General features: G+C 40.6%; 1 protein-coding gene across 2 annotated transcripts in view; it reads left to right on the top strand.

The window, feature by feature from the left end:
* ARHGAP18 (Rho GTPase activating protein 18) overlaps nucleotides 1-17,268 on the top strand; it is a 70,428-nt gene extending 53,160 nt beyond the window's left edge. For both annotated transcript variants that reach the window (XM_081314124.1, XM_081314125.1), the window contains exons 9-15: nucleotides 196-355; nucleotides 4,406-4,488; nucleotides 5,595-5,801; nucleotides 7,607-7,771; nucleotides 13,103-13,227; nucleotides 15,062-15,123; nucleotides 16,824-17,268. In XM_081314124.1, the coding sequence (XP_081170250.1) occupies nucleotides 196-355; nucleotides 4,406-4,488; nucleotides 5,595-5,801; nucleotides 7,607-7,771; nucleotides 13,103-13,227; nucleotides 15,062-15,123; nucleotides 16,824-16,915 (894 nt within the window). In that variant the 3' untranslated portion in view covers nucleotides 16,916-17,268. The remainder of the gene's footprint in view (nucleotides 1-195; nucleotides 356-4,405; nucleotides 4,489-5,594; nucleotides 5,802-7,606; nucleotides 7,772-13,102; nucleotides 13,228-15,061; nucleotides 15,124-16,823) is intronic.
* The last annotated feature ends 1,208 nt before the right edge of the window (nucleotides 17,269-18,476 follow it).

The raw sequence follows: 18,476 nt of genomic DNA, 5'->3' as shown, positions 1-18,476 counted from the left end.
CATACATATTTTTTAGTACAATGTTTGAAAAATCCTGGGAAATATAGTGGTACGCTGATGTAGAAGAGGGGGGAAAAATGACACAGTTGGTTAGATTTTATGCGCTATTTTTTTCATGCAGGTTGTAAACTACAGTATTTTTAAATATGAAATGCTACCCTCAGCACTTGTGTTTCTTTCTCCTGTGTCACACAGAACCTTTGCCAAGAGCTAGAATCAAAATTTTACGAAGGGACTTTCAACTGGGACAGTGTCAAACAGCATGATGCAGCCAGCCTTCTAAAATTCTTCATCCGAGAATTGCCACAACCCTTATTCACTGTGGAGTACCTTAAGGCTTTCCAGGATGTGCAGAGTAAGTAGATTATTATTTTTTTTGGTTTACCGTTAGGAGATTATGCAAAGTCACATGCTGAGCATACAAGATAAACATGGCTCAGCCCAGCCTATAAGATGCATAGATTAGGCAACCACCAAAACTAGTGTGTGCAGTTAATCTTTATAGCTCTCAGACTTCTAGTTTCTAAATGTCCACTGAAGGAATAGGCTTCGAAGCCAGCAGAATGATGTAAGAGATCAGTAAGCCAGTAGTAAGAGACTTCTGATTATTTGTTCCTTTTCCTCTGAAAGTCCAGTACCACATCCCAAATTGACCTCAGCGCTCTGCAGCAGATTAACAGGCAAAGTTAGGAGCTTCCAGAAGGAGGAATCATCATAAACGATCTTTCTCCTCGTTCTACTGTAAGGAGCCTCTGCTGAATTAGGGAGTGTCCTTCAATCAAAGAATATTAACTGTCCCATGAAATAGCAGCAGAATAAAACAAAAAAACTCCCTACATCTGGAAACAGATGCACAGAATTATCTCTATTCATAAATGCCCCTTACTGGTTAGTATAGAATAGGCAGGGGCATTTGCCAAGTGCAATTGCAATTATAACTAATTGCAATACAAAATGTGCTACGTTATAAATTCTTGGAAATAACACAGAATTACAGATCCCAGCAACTCTTGACAAAATGTATGTTGGCTGGGGCTGCTGAGGGTTGTTGTAGTTATGAGTTGCTGGGGAGTCATAAGATGTTCTTACACTTCCTGTAGGAGGCCATTTAGGTTCCTTTTGAAAATGATAAATCTTTTAAGAAAAAGTTAAGATCAGGCAGCTGTAGGCTTTGAGTAATTCCGTAGTGATTTTTCCCCCCACCCCTTCTCTTGGTTACACGTACCTTTGACGATTGCTGAGCCTTGTTCACAGTCCACAACTAATGTGATAGGATTTTCCAGATACTTCAGTTACTCACTAACACTGGAAATCTGTTTGCATTTTTTCCCTCCCTCCAGAGAAGGAGGTTCAAAGGAAGCTGGAATCCACATTCCAATGAGTTCATCTTGTATTTGTGGGTATTTTTTCCCCCATTGGAGAGAATTCTTCCCTTTCTCCCATTTAGTGCTTCCCTCAGCCTAATTAGGGACAAAGCCCTTCAGTGCAGTTTTGGATAATGGCATTCTCATACTGTTTATTGCCATGCAACTCTCTTGGGACTTTGTGGGATAACACACTTCACAATGTTTGCTAGAATGTCGTTTACAAGGTTTATCTGGCACTATGATAAACAGAAGGATTTTGGGCTTCCAAGTGCATTTATTAATATTTTTATTCATTCTTTGCAACCATCTCTATAGGAAATCATTAGAGAAATTTACACAAATTAATGTGGATAAATGCATAGAATATGTTGGGTTAGGGGAAACTAGAAACAGATTTGTGGATTTTTTTAGTGCTCTTTGAGCTTGATTACTTGCTTCTAGATGTTTCATTACCTGACTAGGTAACATCTTCAATGCTAGAAAGGATTTTAGTTTATGTTTATGGGAAGGGTTGTCAAGGTTGGTGGGGGTGCTGTTTTTTCCTGGCTTCCTTGAGTAGATTATTGTTTATTGCTTGATTGTTCAGTGTTAATCCATGCATATCTGGATGTTGATTGCTGGAGAGATGTTCTGATGTTTTTTTTCCTTAGCTCTTTTATTGTCTCTTTTGATTGCTGTGTAAGTATGGTTTATTTCTATGTGTCTGCTGATTTGTCTGAATACCAAGCTTCTAGGAATTTCCTAGCATTTTTGGATTTAGCTTGGTCTAAAATGCTATTGTTTAGTCTGTTGTGTTGTGAAATTAAGGACTTTTCGTTGTGTCTTCTGATTGCTACTTGGTGTTCTTGTATGTACTCTGCTAGTCTTCTGCCCATCTGTCCTACAAAGTGGATGTTACAATCCTTACACTGTATGTTGAAGAATGTAGATGATGCCTGTTTTTAATTTTTAGGCTACCAGGTCTTTTGGTTTACTTAAGATGTTTTAAAGAACTTTAGTTAGTTGTCTGTTGCAGTGATGCTGTACAGTTGTAATTGAATGTTGGTTATTTCTGAGATGTTTTTGATGTATGGTAGCATTAAGCACTTTTTCAGGAAGTTACATGGGTATCCATTTTGTTGGAAGATGTATAGTATAGATCAGGCATGTCAAACTTGCGATGTCAGATGATGTTGCATGACATTGTGACTTTTCCCCCATTGCCGGCAATGGGGTGGGCATGGTTTCTGTGTGACGCATCTGGCCTGCGGGCCGGCAGTTTGACATGCCTGGTATGGATGGTCTGTTTTCTTTTTTCTGGTTACTTCATTTTCATGTCTGTGCTCATCTAAATAACATTCTTACTCAGCTTCACTTGTGGGAGTTTGGGCTGTTACACCAAGGATTCCACAGTTCAATCCTGTGCTACATATATTCTCTTCTATTAAGAACAGATTTGATTTGCTTTTTTTGAGAACTAAAGTTAATTATTATTCACAGGAGACTGGAAGCTCTAGAGGCAGCATAGTCTTGGCCAGTTTGAAGGAGGATGTTGATTGGCTCAGGTGCTCTACTCTTAGCAGCTGGCTAGCCCAGAGTAAGTCGAGATTGATGCTTTCTGCAAATTCCAGATCCACAAAATTATATACACTACCTAATTTCTGAATCTGTTTGAGATCTACACTTTGTGGGAAAATCATGAGTTATTTTGGTAGTATGTTGAGAATTATTAACAAATGAGGAAGCAGGGGTGTGGCAGATCTTTTTATTTCTAGAGTTACATGTTAGTTTCGGCTATGGATGCTATCTTTTTATTGCCTTATCGGCATTTGTTATATAAGGTTCTTTAGTGAATTAAAGGGAGACACTGAGTATTTGATATTAAGACATAGTTATTTGTTTACATTCATCTAAAACATTTGCACCATTCTGTCAGACTTAATCTATAGTGTGAGGAAAAAAAGCAATGAGTAAAAGCATTTTTAAGGTTGATTTATATCTGATTCCCGCTGTCTGCATGACTGGTTTTCAGAACTTCATGGTTATCCTCATTGTTTGTACATGTAGATATTTTCTGTAATTGGTAAGGGCATTTACTGTGCGTATTTCATACAGACATTTTTCAAATTTGCGTAGTTTCTATCCTGAAAGCTAAGTTATACAGTACATAAAAATATTAAACAAAATACATGCTGAGAAAATTTTAAGCATCCTGAACACTGCTGATAATAGCATTGCTGTTGGCTCCAATGCTGATAGTTTAGCAGTCGTGCAGAAATTTGCTATTCCTGGATCTGCATCACAACTTATTTGGTATGTATTAATGCTAATAATTTGCTCAGGAAAGACCGCTGTATTTCACTGAGTATCATAAACTCCCTCCAATTCATATGCATAAATGATAGATATATCTGGGAAGGTGTTCTCTTTTATCACATATTTTTATATCAAGGAAGTATTGCCCCATGAAACAAAATAGCTAAAAGAGGTTGCCATTATTTGAGACCTCTTAAATCGCTTGGTACTTGAGTTATGAAAAACATGAATATGGAGCTTTTTGTCAATCCATTGTCATAATTTGAATCTTTCACAGCATTTCAGAAAGGTTTAATTATATAATTTTGTGTCCAGTAAGGTCATTGAAGGGACGTGGTGGCTCAGTGGGTTAGGACGCTGAGCTGCTCGATCAGATGGTTGGCAGTTTGGCGGGTCGAATCCCGAGTGCCGCGTAACAGAGTGAGCGCCTGTTACTCGTCCCAGCTTCTGCCAACCTAGCAGTTCGAAAGCACATAAAAATGCAAGTAGAAAAATAGGGACCACTACCGTGGGAAGGTAACAGCGTTCCATGCACCTTTGGCGTCTAGTCATGCCGGCCACATGACCACGGAGACGACCTCGGATAAGCGCTGGCTCTTCGGCTTTGAAATGGAGATGAGCACTGGCCCCTAGAGTCGGAAACGACTAGCACGCATGTACGGGGGAACCTTTACCTTTAGTGTCATTGAGGAAGATGCAAAATCATTCCAAAATTGATATATACTTGCACATTTCCTTGGCAGAGCTTCCAACCAAGAAACATCAGCTTCAAGCACTGAATCTTTTGGTTCTTCTTCTCCCGGAGGGAAATAGAGATACACTCAAGGTTAGACTGTTGCTCTTATTTTTAAGTATTAGAATTGGTAATTGATGATTCCAGAATAAAAGTTTACTTGTTAAATTAAAAAAAAATGACTACATGTTCTGAGCAGCCAGGTCTGTTGCATGTTGCTCAGTGGGGATCAGAATGATTTTGGAGACATAATATTAAGATGTACAGTTTGGAATATGGAGATTCAGTAAACAAAAAAGAAAGTAACCTGATATTTTTTTGCCTACAAAGGAAATAATCAGGAAGGACAAGACAGAACCAATTATCTTAAAAGGTGGTAATTTTTCCCCCTTTCCATTCTCTTGTAGTAGAGAATCTTAAAAGGATAGTTCCAGCATGTATTTCCTATGTTGAGTTGTGGGATGAGGTGGGGGAAGTTATATTAAAATGGTCCTGCATTCTAGCTGCCATTGGGTGTTTTTTTTTTTGCATAACTCACCCAAGGGCTTCAGAGTGCAGCAGAATAATTGGCAAGCACATAGGCATTGCAAGGCCAGCATAAATAAAAAATTGGACAATCTGATAAGTGTGACAATTGCTGTGATTGGTTAATCCATATATTCTCTAGAACAGGAGTTTCAAACTCAATTTCATTGAGGGCCGCATCAGCATTGCGGTTGCCCTCAGGGGGCTGGGTGGGTATGGCTAGAGTGCGTATGGCCTACTGGGTGGGCATGGCCAGCTCTACATCATTCGCATCAAGGGTGCCTATGGGGGCCTGGGCAGGAGTGGGACAGATCTGAGGGTCTCTGGCAGAAGGAGGGTCTCTGGGCCAGGGCCAAGGCAGTGGGGGCCGTTCCCTCACTGTTTCCAGGATGGCTTCGCGGGCCACATGAAACCACTTCGTGGGCTGGATCCAGCCCCCGGGCCTTGTGTTTGACATGTCTGCTCTAGAACAAAAGCTCCTTTTGTCCCTCTGTTTGTCATATTACTAAAATAGTTAAACGTTTGATTTTGATGTTGGGCATCACATAGTGACACCACCAAAGAAGTGTACATGATGCACTCCATAGATGCAATTAGCCATCCTTTTTAAATAGGCTATTTGAATGCAAAGATTATCCATACAGCTACTTTTGACATGGTGCTCTTGTTCTTAGGTGCTGCTTGAATTTCTTCAAAGAGTGATCGATCTTCGAGATAAAAACAAGATGAACCTAAAGAATGTTGCCATGGTTATAACTCCAAACCTCTTCATGTTTCATGGCTTGGGTGCCAAGCCCACAGAACAAAGCGAGTTTGTTATGGCGGCTGGGACAGCAAATGTCATGCGCTTTATGATTAAATACCAGAATCTTCTTTGGACTGTAAGTTTACTTTTGTTAAAAAGTGACCGTTACTCTGAAAGAATCATCACAGAAGCAGTGGGCCACAATTTTTCTGTCTTGGAGACAATGCAGTTCCTTTTAAAATTCTATAAATGTTGTATTAATTATATGTGAGTCTGAGGGAAAAGATGCCATTTTTCTTTTGATTTATATAAAGACCAAATGAACATCCATCCAAATTTAGAAACAGGTTGGTTTTATTTGTTACTATATTAATCAACAATCCAGAAAATAAAATAATCCAGTTTTATTTAATGCATAATCTATTTTCCCCCTGGAAACATTTACAAAATAATTTATTATGCACTGGGTTCTTTAATTTGATTATTCATTCTTCACATAATTCTTCCAATCTTGTAAACTGTTTTGTTTTTCACAGGAAACTATAACCTTATTAATTGAATTTAACATACTTTATATAGATGGTCCTTGATGAAAACAATCACATTTTTCATTCTAGAAATATACTCATGTAAAGTGTTTTGAAAAAGGACAGTCAGTGGCTGAATCCTTTTGCTTATGAGATTCTTTTTTTATTGAGTTTCATCATGATGGGAGTAGTTGCATTTGAGATTTAGAATAGAATAGAGCTGGAAGGGACCTTGGAGGTCTTCTAGTCCAGCCACTGCTCAAACAGGAGAACCTATACCATTTCAGACAAGTGACTCTTCTAGTCTCTTCTTAAAAATCTCCAGTGATGGAGTGCCCACAATTTCTGGAGGCAAGCTGTTCCACTGGTTAATTGTCCTCACTGTCAGGAAGTTTCTCCTTAATTCCAGGTGGCTTCTCTCTTTGATCAGTTTCCAGCCATTGTCCTGCCCTCTGGTGCTTTGGTGAATAACGTGACCCCTCCTCTTGGTGGCAGCCCCTCAAATACTGGAATACTGCTATCATGTCTCCCCTATTTCTTCTTTTCTTTAGACTAGCAACCTGAAACAGTGAAAAAGCCACTCGGAACCGGTTCCCTCACAAAAGGAAAAACTGGGAGCTGCAAAAAATATGTGCGCATGCGCGTACATGCGCACATGCACAGAACAGGGTTTGACTGAAGAGTAGAGCCAAGGCGAGATATGCACCTACGCTGCATATTTGAATTGATTGGTTGAACTTTTTTAGTCCCACTTTTTTTTTTTGGACTGCACATGGCAGAGGACCAGGAGCCACAGGAGACGGCTGAAAGAGCCGCATGCAGCTCTGGAGACATGGGTTGCAGACCTGTGGACTAGCCAAACCCAAGTCCCGCAGCCGTTCTTCGTATGTATTAGTCTCTAGGCCTTTGATCATCTTAGTTGCTCTTCTCTGAATTTTTTCCAAACTCTAAATGTCTTTTTTGTGATATGATTGGCTGCAGTATTCCAGGTGTGGTCTTACTAGGATTTTATAAAGTGGTACTAATAGTTCATGTGATCTTGATTCTGTGCCTCTGTTCATACAACCCAGGATCGTATTACCTTTTTTGTGGAATTGTGAATTGTACAGAAAGGCCAGGTGCAAGACACCATGGCATCTGGAACCGAGGCTGTTGGCTAGAGGAGTTTGGGTTACTACACAAGGCAAATTCTTTGTACTTAATATAGAATATATATCACTCCACTGTGTGTAGCAATTTGACCCTGAAATAATACGTTTCATTTTAAATAGGAAACTTCCCTGGTACTGAACATAAATGCATCTGCTGTTCATTTTTAGTTGCTTTATTATTGGAAAGCTTCCAACAGATGTTTACCAGTGTCTTAAGGGAGCAATAGTAATGTTGCAATAAAACATGCTGTCTGTCTGCATAGATTCCTACGTTTCTTGTGAACCAAGTAAGAAAGCAGAATGCTGAAAGTCAGAAAAAGGAGCGAAAGGACAAAGCCATGAGGAAACTTCTGAAAAAAATGGCCTATGATCGAGAAAAACATGAGAAGCAAGATAAGAGTATCGGCGATCAAAAGAGCGGCAATGAGGTAAGCAAACACCTTTTAACAAAAATCCACAGTTCCCACTTCAGCTGGACTCAGGTGGACTTGACCAGGGGTCCTCAACATTTTGGCAACACTAAGCTTTGTTGGCTGAGGAATTTTGGGAGTTGAGGTCCGTGCTGGTAATGACCTATAAAGCCCTACATGGCATGGGTCCGGAGTACCTTAGGGAGCACCTGCGGCCGGCGTCAACTTCCCTCTGCCCAGTGCGCTCCCACAGAGAGGGCCTCCTCAGGGTGCCACCGGTCAGAGAATGCCGACTGATGGCCCCCAGGGGGAGGGCGTTCTCTGTGCGTGCGCCTGACCTTTGGAACCGTTTACCGGTTGAGCTCCGGATGGCTCCCGACCTTCGCTCTTTCCGACGTGATCTAAAAACCTATTTGTTTGAACAAGCCGGCCTGGTCTGATGGGTTTGGGGTTTTAATTATTGTTTTTAAGTAATTTATTTATTGTATTTGGGCACTATGGTTTAATCTGTTTTTAATTTTTGTATTTTGGTATTTTTGGTATTTATTTCCCTGTTCACCGCCCTGAGTCCTTCGGGAGATTAAATAAAATAAATAAAATAAATAAATAAATAAATAAATAAATAAATAAATAAATAAATAAATAAATAAATAAATAAATAAATAAGCCTTAAAGTTGGCAAAGTTGAGGACCCCTGGACTAGACCTCTGGAGCAAAAAAAGTTGTACCTCTTTGGAGTATCTCATGTATTTAACCTGTAGAAGTTGCCTGTAGTAAATTGTAGGAAAATTGCCTGAGATTGCGGTTGCTCTTACTGGAACCCTCTCAGTCATACCTGTGCACTTCCTTACATTTTTTAAGAGTTCAAATTGCCATCCTAAACTGAACAAAGAAGGGAAACTAATCCTTACCTTGTGAGCCGTTGTAGTACTGGCACATTTGGAAGTTATGAAATTGGGGAAATGTTGGTATAATCTGCTTGTAGCTGAAAGAATTATACAGCTACCCGGGACACAATAAGTCTTTTTATTTCTCAACTATGCTATTCGGGTTAAAGATTAAACTATTAGTACAGTCCCAAAATCAGTGTTAAATACTTAAAATATAGTCATTGCAAACATACTGTATGTTCTAAGCAAACTTCAATTTTCTTTAGCTGTCCAGTCATCTTTAAAAATCAAAACTGTTGCTAGAATATATACTTTTTAAAAAAAATCTGGATAGTTTTAGATAATGATATCTATTAAAATATCAACATGCTATTAACATGATGCATAACAAAAAACCAGCCAAATATAAATGTATTTATTATTCTGAATATAGATTTTCTTTCAATTATTCCACATTTTCTAACTGAATATTTATAATCTTAGTGGACTGGAGCCATCTTGTGGACACATTTAGAATTGAGCATTTTTTTTCTATTGAAAACAAATTAGTCTTTCACTATGATGGAAATAGTCATTTTTGATTCTGTGGACCCAGAGCAGGAGTGGATAGTCTGATAGTCCCAGTTACATAGCCATTTGATGGCCCCCAGCTGTGGTCTTCAATTATTATTAAAAGTTTGCTTAATTGTTTCAAAAATTCTCCCAATTTAAGAGAAAACATAGCAGCAATCCCAACTGTCCATATCTGCATGTTCTGGTCCTACCCCCTTTACATCATCTTCCCTTTGTTCGGCTCTCACTTTCCTAAAACATATTAGGCAGGGGTCTTGACAACTCAAAGTTGGCCCACCCAGGTGAGAGAAAGATACATACTGGGACATAATGTAAATTTGCATGTTTCTCTGTTGTTTGAAACGTATGATTCTGTTATTGCGTTCCTCACTCTTAATTCAAAGACAATTTGAAACTCCATGTTTTGACTTCTGTCCTCTGCATTTCTGCTATTTTGTAATAACATTTCTGTTTCTATTTATTTATTTATTTATTTTATTTATTTATTTGATTTATATACCGCCCTTCTCCTGAAGGACTCAGGGCGGTGGACAGGGCAATAAAATAAGAATACATTAGTTAAATAATTTTAAAACCCAAATCCATCAGGCCAGGCCGGCTTGTTCGAATAGATAAGTTTTTAGATCACGCCGGAAGGAGCGGAGGTCGGGGGCCATCCGGAATTCAGCCGGTAAGCGGTTCCAAAGGATTGGTGCACCCACCGAGAATGCTCTCCCCCTGGGGGTCACCAGCCGACATTCTCTAACCGGTGGTACCCTGAGGAGGCCCTCTCTGTGGGAACGTACAGGACGGAGGGACGTTGACGCCGGCAGTAGGTGCTCCCGTAGGTAATCCGGACCCATGCCATGTAGGGCTTTGTATGTCATCACCAGCACCTTGAATTTCACTCGGAAGGCAACTGGAAGCCAGTGCAGCTCACGGAGCAGAGGTGTAATATGGGAGTATTGGGAGACCCCCAAAAGAACTCGTGCAGCTGCACTCTGTACCAGCTGAAGCTTCCGAGTGGTTCTCAAGGGCAGCCCCATGTAAAGAGCATTGCAATAGTCTAGACGAGAGGTCACAAGTGCATGGGTGACTGTACGCAAGGCATCCAGGTCCAGATAGGGTCGCAACTGGCGCACCAGACGAACCTGGGCGAAGGCCCCTCTAGTCACAGCTCCTATATGATCTTCTAAGGAGAGCTGTGAATCTAAGAGGACACCCAGATTGCGAGCCTTATCTACGGGGGGTAATAACTCGCCCCCAATATTAAGAGATGGAATAATCTGAATTTCCTGACATGCCGGTATGTACAGCCATTCAGTTTTGTCCGGGTTGAGTTGAAGCCTGTTCCTCCCCATCCAGACCCGGACCGCTTCCAGGCAATGGGACATCACGTCGAGGGCATCACTGGTGTGGTTTGGGGTCGAGATGAAAAGCTGGGTGTCATCAGCATACTGATGATATCCCACTCCAAAACCACGGATCTCACCTAGCGGCTTCATATAGATGTTAAACAGGAGAGGTGAGAGGACCGACCCCTGAGGAACTCCATAAATGAGAGGTCTCGGGGTCGATCTCTGCCCATCCGCCAACACCCACTGTGAACGTTCCAGAAGGTAGGAGGAGAACCACTGAAGAATAGTGCCTCCCACTCCCAATCTCCTGAGACGCCGCAGTAAGATACCATGGTCGATGGTATCAAAAGCCGCAGAGAGGTCTAATAGGACCAGGACAGAGGAATAACCCCTGTCCCGAGCTCGCCAGAGATTATTCATCAGAGCGACCAATGCCGTCTCTGTGCTGTGTCCGGGCCTGAAACCCGATTGGTACGGGTCTAGATAATCAGTATCTTCAAGGAACAGAGGAAGCTGATGCGCCACTACGCTCTCAACAACCTTCGCAAGAAAGCGAAGGTTGGAGACCGGGCGAAAGTTGTTTAAAACAGCTGGGTCCAGGGAAGGCTTTTTGAGGAGGGGTCTCACCACCGCTTCTTTCAAGGCTGCGGGGAAACTGCCCTCTTTCAATGAAGCAGTTTTCCTATATAGGTAGTTCTCAAGTTACAACCATTCATTCAGCAACGGTTCAAAGTTATGGTAGTGCTTAACAAATGGTACTTACACCCAGTCTCCATAGTTATGGCTGCTGCTAATGCCTCTGTGATCATATGATCACAATTCTGGCACTTGGCAACTTGCCTGCACTTAACAATCTTGGGAATACCTCAACGCTTCCTACCTGCCTATCTCCCCCCTCCCTCATTTCTGCCCTTTTGGCCGCTTTGCAGAGTAGTACTTAGTGGTGGCGGCAACAGGGCTGTAATAGAGGCTGGGGCCTTTGCTCTACTTCAGTCCCAGAGCTACCACTGCTGAAAAATGCTGCCTCAAGCCCCATCCTGTGGCCAGCCATCACGGCACCATACTGCCAAGCCCCAGCCATCCCACTACCCTGTGCTATGCACGCCCTGCTACACCTAGCTGCTCTTTGCCTTATTTCTTCTGATGCCAGTGAGGAACACCTGGCCTGGCCCTATGCAAGGCAGCTGCTGTTTGTGCCAGGCTTTCCTCCCAAGGCTGCTCGTGCCACTTCCAAATAGAAGAAAAAGGGGACCAGGCCTGGTGCACCTCAGCTGTGGGGAAAAGATGGCTATGTTGACCTGGGGGCAGCAGGGCTGGCAGGATGTCAGGGTGAGCAAGTGCAGGGCGGCAAGAGCTGGGTGGGTGATAGAGTGAGCTGAGCGTAGGGCAGAAGGGCCAGCAGGGCAGAGACAGTATAGTGCAGAGGTAGGCAACCTCGGCTCTTTGATGATTCATGGACTTCAATTCCCAGAATTCCTGAGTCACCATAGCATAGCTGACTCAGGAATTCTGGGAGTTGAAGTCCATGAGTCATCAAAGAGCCGAGGTTGCCTACCCCTGGTATAGTGCAAGGTGACCAAAGGGCAGAGATGGGGAGACATAGGCAGGTGGGGCAGCTGTGAAGTGTAAGCAGTCTCTTATCTTACAAGGCCTGAGGCTGGGAGGGAATGACTAGGATTGGGATGGGTCCTTGCCTAACAACCAGTGGGATTCAGTTAATGACAGCAGTAGGGACCGCTGGCTTTGCTGTTGCCTAGCAATGTGTCACGTGACACGGTGTTGTACAATTATATCGCTTAGTGGAATTTCTGAGTAGGATATTCCAGGCCCAATTAGTGCTGTAACTCAAAAGACTACCTATATCTTTAAACCATTAAAATATCTAGATTACACCTGTTCCAGTGCTTGCTTTCACATTCTGACATGTGGAACCAGGATGAAAGTAGTGCGCAGTGATTCTTTACAGTTATGCCCTGTATCTTACATTTGTATAAAATGCTGTGTGGCACATGTTGAAATTTAAACAGTGGGTTTCTTTTTTACTTGAATATAAGATAACCTCTTTCTGAATATGAAATTTGAAATCACACATTGTTTGATATTTTGGAATTATTATACTCTATCAGAAGGGGAAATGGCATTTGGTTAGAAAATTAAAACTTGATCCACAAGTGCTTTTTAAGAGTGTAATATTCTGAAATGAAGGATTCCCGCCCCCCTTCATTACAGAACAGGATTTATTAATATATAAATGTGTTAGCTCAAATGCAGGTTCTTAATATGTAGCTTCTAAATTGGTGGTTAGAAATCCATCATCCTATTTGTGAATAAGTATGTTCCATTGCTCTGAAAAAGAGAATTTAAAAATATTTGAATTTTGGTAAATTGCACTATAGATGAGGAAACAGATAGCTTCTGCTTTTCATAGGACAAAATGCCAGATTTGAGCATTCAATCTGCAGTATGCTCATTCACTCTGCACAGATTTGGAAAACCTTCTGAAAGCCAGCTGCAAGGTGCTGTGTTCCAATTTCATTATTGTATTGCAGGCCGATATTCCAGAGGGAGTAATACGGGTTCAAGCACCTCATCTTTCCAAAGTTTCCATGGCAATTCAGCTGACGGGAGAGCTAAAAGCTGGTGATATCATTGCCAGGTTCCTCAGCCAGAAAAGGTACAAGCCTGTCTGCCTTTCTCTCTCCGTCTACTAAGCCCGCCATTTTATGAAATGTTAATTTTGAATTCTGCCACAGGAGGGGATGGACTGAGGTAATGAATTTTCTCCAGAGGATCAATGACTGACCTTGCAAGTAAGGCAAAAAAAAATCAATAAAAAGAAACTTTTTTTAAAAAACAACAACAGTCGTATGGTCAGTAGTTCATCTAAGGAGGCTGTTGGCACGGCATGTGGAAGGAATCACCAAGATATCCACTGTAGGACCTCATCTATATTTAAAATGTTACCTGGCTGAAGAATTGCACCAATGTTGCTGAGCTGTTTTTTCTGCATAGCATTAATGAAAAGAGGATGCTGAGATTTTTTTTAACCCCTTAAGAATAATTCTGCCAATGCAAAACAGATTTTGAATTAATTTTCACTTGTGATGAGTTCATGCAGGCATTTGAATCGAGATGTTCCACTATAGAAACAGGAGACTTTCCTTTTTGCCTTGGTCTGTTGATACCCACACTTTTAAAGCGGGACTGTGGTATCCCCAATAATGCTCCGCTTTTCTCCTGGGAAACATGAGAAGGACCTCTTTACATGCAGTGGGATCTTTTGATCTACACTCCTTATTTTATGGAAGAGTTACTTCATCACAGGGTGTCAGGTTGCTCTCGTGAATATACAGCGTCCATTTCTAGTGTCTCTTAGATCTTTAAATTGCTGCATAACCTTAAATATTACAAGATTCCCAAGAGTACAAATAATAATCTGCTCTCCAGGATTTAACTATGCAGTTCCATTGCTGGTTTTGTAAAATGGAAGTGGACGACCTGCTTCATTTCTGAAACAAGGCAGCCAAGCTTGCTTTAGCATAAAATCTGGCATGTGTATAGGTAGCCCTGAGGTACAGGTGGTTCTTACTTAGTGATCACAACTGGAACTGGCAATTCTGTTGCTAAGTCTCATGGTCATTAAGTGAGACATCATGCCCACGACCGACTTACAGCCTCACTTTGGCCATGGTCATTAAATGAACCCCCTGGGGTGTTTAAGTGAGACATATGTGACTATAACTTGCAATTTTACTGCTGCCATCTCTATTGATTCTGCTTGTTGAAAGTTGGCTGTAAATGTGCAAATGACAATCACGCGACAGTTGTAGATACCCACGAATTGGGAATCATGCGAATGCAGGGATACTTCACATAATAATAATAATAATAAGAATAAGAATAAGAATAAGAATAAAGAAGAAGAAGAAAAAGAAAAAGAAAAAGAAAAAGAAAAAGAAGAAGAAGTTGGAAGGGACCTTGGAGGTCATCTAGTCCAACCCCCTGCTAAGGCAGGAAACCCTATACCATTTCAGACCTTCAAAGGCCATTAAATGAGGCAGTCATTAAGTATAATAGATGACTTGCCCTTTCAATTTCTCAAAACAATTTCAGAACATACACTATAATGCTGGAAGTATGTAAATAAACATGAATATAAATTAATTGCATTTGTGTCAAATAATGATATCCAGTCAAAAGGTGGCAATAAAATATCCTGGGTATTTTTTTTTCAAAAAAAGGCAGAATGATTACTTCTTTGTGAATATATGGATTTTTTTTCCAGCTGATTTTCCTCTCTTGTAATTCAAGGTAGCAAACAGCTTCTTTTCCCATAATCATTCAAGTGTGATGTGTTATTGCAGTAAGTTAACAGATGGGAAAAAAATAATTTTAGTGCAGTTGCAAACTCTGAGCCAGCAGGCCATTTTCTGGTGTACACTAGTAGTTTTCAGTTGGAAATTATTTGGGATAATGACTGATCATTTTCTTAACTTTTATTTTGCCAGTGGAAATGTACAAGGTTTGAAGAAAGAAGAGCTGTTTTTACATGAAGTAGGAGGAAATATTGGTAAGGCTGTTAACTTTGCTTAGTTACAAAGGTCAAATCGGGTGGTTTATTTGTCCTTCCTTACCAGATTATTTAGAATCATTGAGGCAGAAGTGACACCCTGCTTAGTGCAAGAATTCAAAATAAAGCATTCCTGACATGCTGCTATTTAACTTCTACTTCAATATATTTGGGGAATGGTCATCCATTCTTGTTCTGGGCAATTAATTTCATTAACCAATTGTTTCTACTGTTAAGATCCCCTTCCCTAATATTCAGGAAATCATGTGCTTTCCTGTCAACTCTCCATGGAAATTAAACCTATCAAGAGCCATGCTAAAACCTTTTTCTTGATGGACACATAAGCACTTAAATGACAGTACTGTAGGTATATGATTGCACAACTTTAATCTTGCCCATGATATTAGCTGGTTCCAGAAAGATGAACCTGTGGGAGTCTAAACTACGACAAGCTGTTGTGGTTTGTCACATGACTTTGTTCTGAGGTGGGTAAGGCCAAGGGTTGTGTTGTGACCCCGACCCTGGAGGGTGCTTTATCATGGCATACCGACTCGGAGGATGAGTTGGAGGAGGAGGAAGCTGGCATGAGCGGCGTGCCGGAGGGGCCGACTTCCTTGGTGAGTCTGTGGCTGATGTGCCTATGGACCCTAGCCAAACAGAGGGGGAGGCAGAACAGCAGGCAGAGGCCGGCAGCACCGAGGAAGAGCCCCTTTTGGATGCAAGGGAGAGACGTAGAATACGTCGTCAACAACAGCAGCAATTGTTGCAATGTCCCAAGAGGTGTGGCCGGGAGACGTAGGGCCACACCCTACAGAGTATAAAAGGGGTGTGGCTGCGCAGGACAGGCATGGTGGACAATTTGTTGGCGTTTGAGTTTTGTAGCATGTCTGCGTGTCTGTATCTAAGCTCTGAAGCTGCTGGCCATCTGCCAAGAACCTGGGAACATGGCCCGGTAATTACAACATTGCTGTCTGATATAAACTTTGGAGAGAGTTAACTGTTAGAAGTCCGATTTTCATTTGTTCAGCTTATGTTTGGCTTCTGTTGGACTTTTGAGCCTCTATGAGGCTACTCAGTGGGAGAGGACAGAACAGGTTGATTTTATGTATCTGTAAGGCTCTATCCCCAGCAAGGACCCTGTATGAACATTGCAGTATGTAAAAAAAAGGACTTTTGTAGAATTTTATTTTCGGTTCCTGTATTATTCAGCAGGGAAGAAATGTTTATGGATTAGGATTCTGCTTCCCTGAGCAAATAGTTTTAGCTCCTGGACAATGGGGTAAACAGGGATCATTATACCATCTGGAGAAAGCATGCATAGAGTGCGAAGGGGAGATTCCCAGTCCACTTATTGAGGAATATTGCACATGCCACAATTGTTTTGAAAAAGTGGCTAGGGGCTGGTGTAGTCATGGCAATTTTCCGTGTACGGCAAAGTGACTTAAATGCTTCCATTTCAGAATCAGGCAGGAGTATCAACCAGAGTTAAGCATCCCTTAAAAGTGGAATAATTGCATTAAAATGTTTCACTTATATAGCGTGAGAGATTGAAGTTACAGTCCAAGTTGGTGTCTTGCCTGATTTGTGACTTTGACAGAAATAAGATCCACCCTGCTCAGTGAAATTTCCTCTTAAGAAAATCATTCATTGAAATCCTTATTTGGTATTTTAAGTGTTTGTATAATATGTTTCCATGACAGGTGAACGATGCCTAGATGATGACACTTTCATGAAGGACTTATATCAGCTGAACCCAAATGCCGAATGGATTATAAAATCAAAAAATGGCTGAAGTTCTGAATTTATAAAGAGACTGCAACACTGTAATATATTCAGATGCAGCAGAATCAAAGGACGTTGAATTCACTTGAGACTTAGATGTGTTGCACCATTGAAGAGTATCGTGCTACAGAGTTAGCCTTCTGCTTCTCTTAAGTAAAGGAGAACTACTGCAGCAAAATTAATAGGACAGAAAGCTTTGTGTTCTCACTGATTTTGTTGGAAGGGACTGAATCTGCAGTTCTTGTTATAAACACCACTGTGCCTTTGGTATGGTCCACTGGATTATTATTTTCTTCGGGTCGCTCGTGATAGAGCCAGCACCAATTTTCTTAATAAAGACATTTATTTAAAAAAATAATAAAAGTATTTCTTCATTGGTTCAGAACATCCTCAACTGTACTTTTCTGTCATAGGATGGATATGATGTGGTGGTGTAATAGGCACTATTAACATTAAGCAGGCATCTATTTGTTTATTCTAGTTCAGTAACCGGCTATCTCCAGGAATATATTTATTGAACATAATGTGAATGATTTGATATAGCTTTCTTTATTGGGCGATACTTCCCAATAAAATAAAATGTCAGGAAAGTGAAGAATTGCAAGAAGCCGTGTCTCTTCTTTTTTTCTGTACATCAAAGGTAATCCTGAGGAGTTATGTATCATCTTTTAACACTAATGAGTTTCATTTTTTTTAAAAAAGAAAATAATTACCCCATCAATGTTTGTTTAATAAACATAAGACAATGTAAGATGTAATATGCAATCACGATCAGGTATTCACATGTAGCAATTTAGACCTATCAATGAATACTCAGAATGCTTCAAGTGCACTGGATATTCATCTCACTCAGTTTTTCATGGGTGGCTAAGAATTCTGGGATTTGTATAGTCCATTTTTAGTGACCACAACTGGGACAATATAGTCCTCATTTAGCGACCATTTAACTTGGTTGTTAGGTGAAGAGATCACTAAGTGAAACTGTGATTACGATCTTATTTCAGCTTTCCTATGCTGCATAGATCTATGAAAGTTGTAAATGCATGGATTGGTCGTAAAGTTACTTTTTCATTACTGTCATAACTGTTAATGGTTGCTAAACAAGGCAGTTATTACCTGTAACATCAGCCTACTTTGTGGATGCCAGATTGCAAAGTCTGAACTATGTGGATTTGTCAACAAATATGTGGGGTACATATAGTCCAAGAGCTGTCTCTGAAAGCCTTTGGGTCCCAGAACACTCTTCAAACCTGTCCCCAACTTATTGGAAATGAAAAACCATTAAGTGCATTGGCACTAATTTCATTGACTATATTTAATGTAAGTTAATTTTATACTGAAATATACATTTGGGCCATTTATTTTCCTATGGTACACTTTGAAGTGTTGTTCAAAGTTTTAAGTGTGACTCTTTGACTAGAAAACAAAACATGCTCCTTGTCATAGAAAGATCTCTGATCAATATTATATAAGCCAGGAAATTTATTTACTGTTCATCTAAATAATGTTTATTAAGAAGGAGGATATTGAAGTGCAATAGATAGATAAATATTAACATTAATGCCTTTGAA

Source organism: Vipera berus (assembly GCF_964194415.1).
Source record: "Vipera berus genome assembly, chromosome: 1".
NCBI lineage: Eukaryota > Metazoa > Chordata > Lepidosauria > Squamata > Viperidae > Vipera > Vipera berus.
This window is presented reverse-complemented; position numbering and strand designations above follow the sequence as displayed.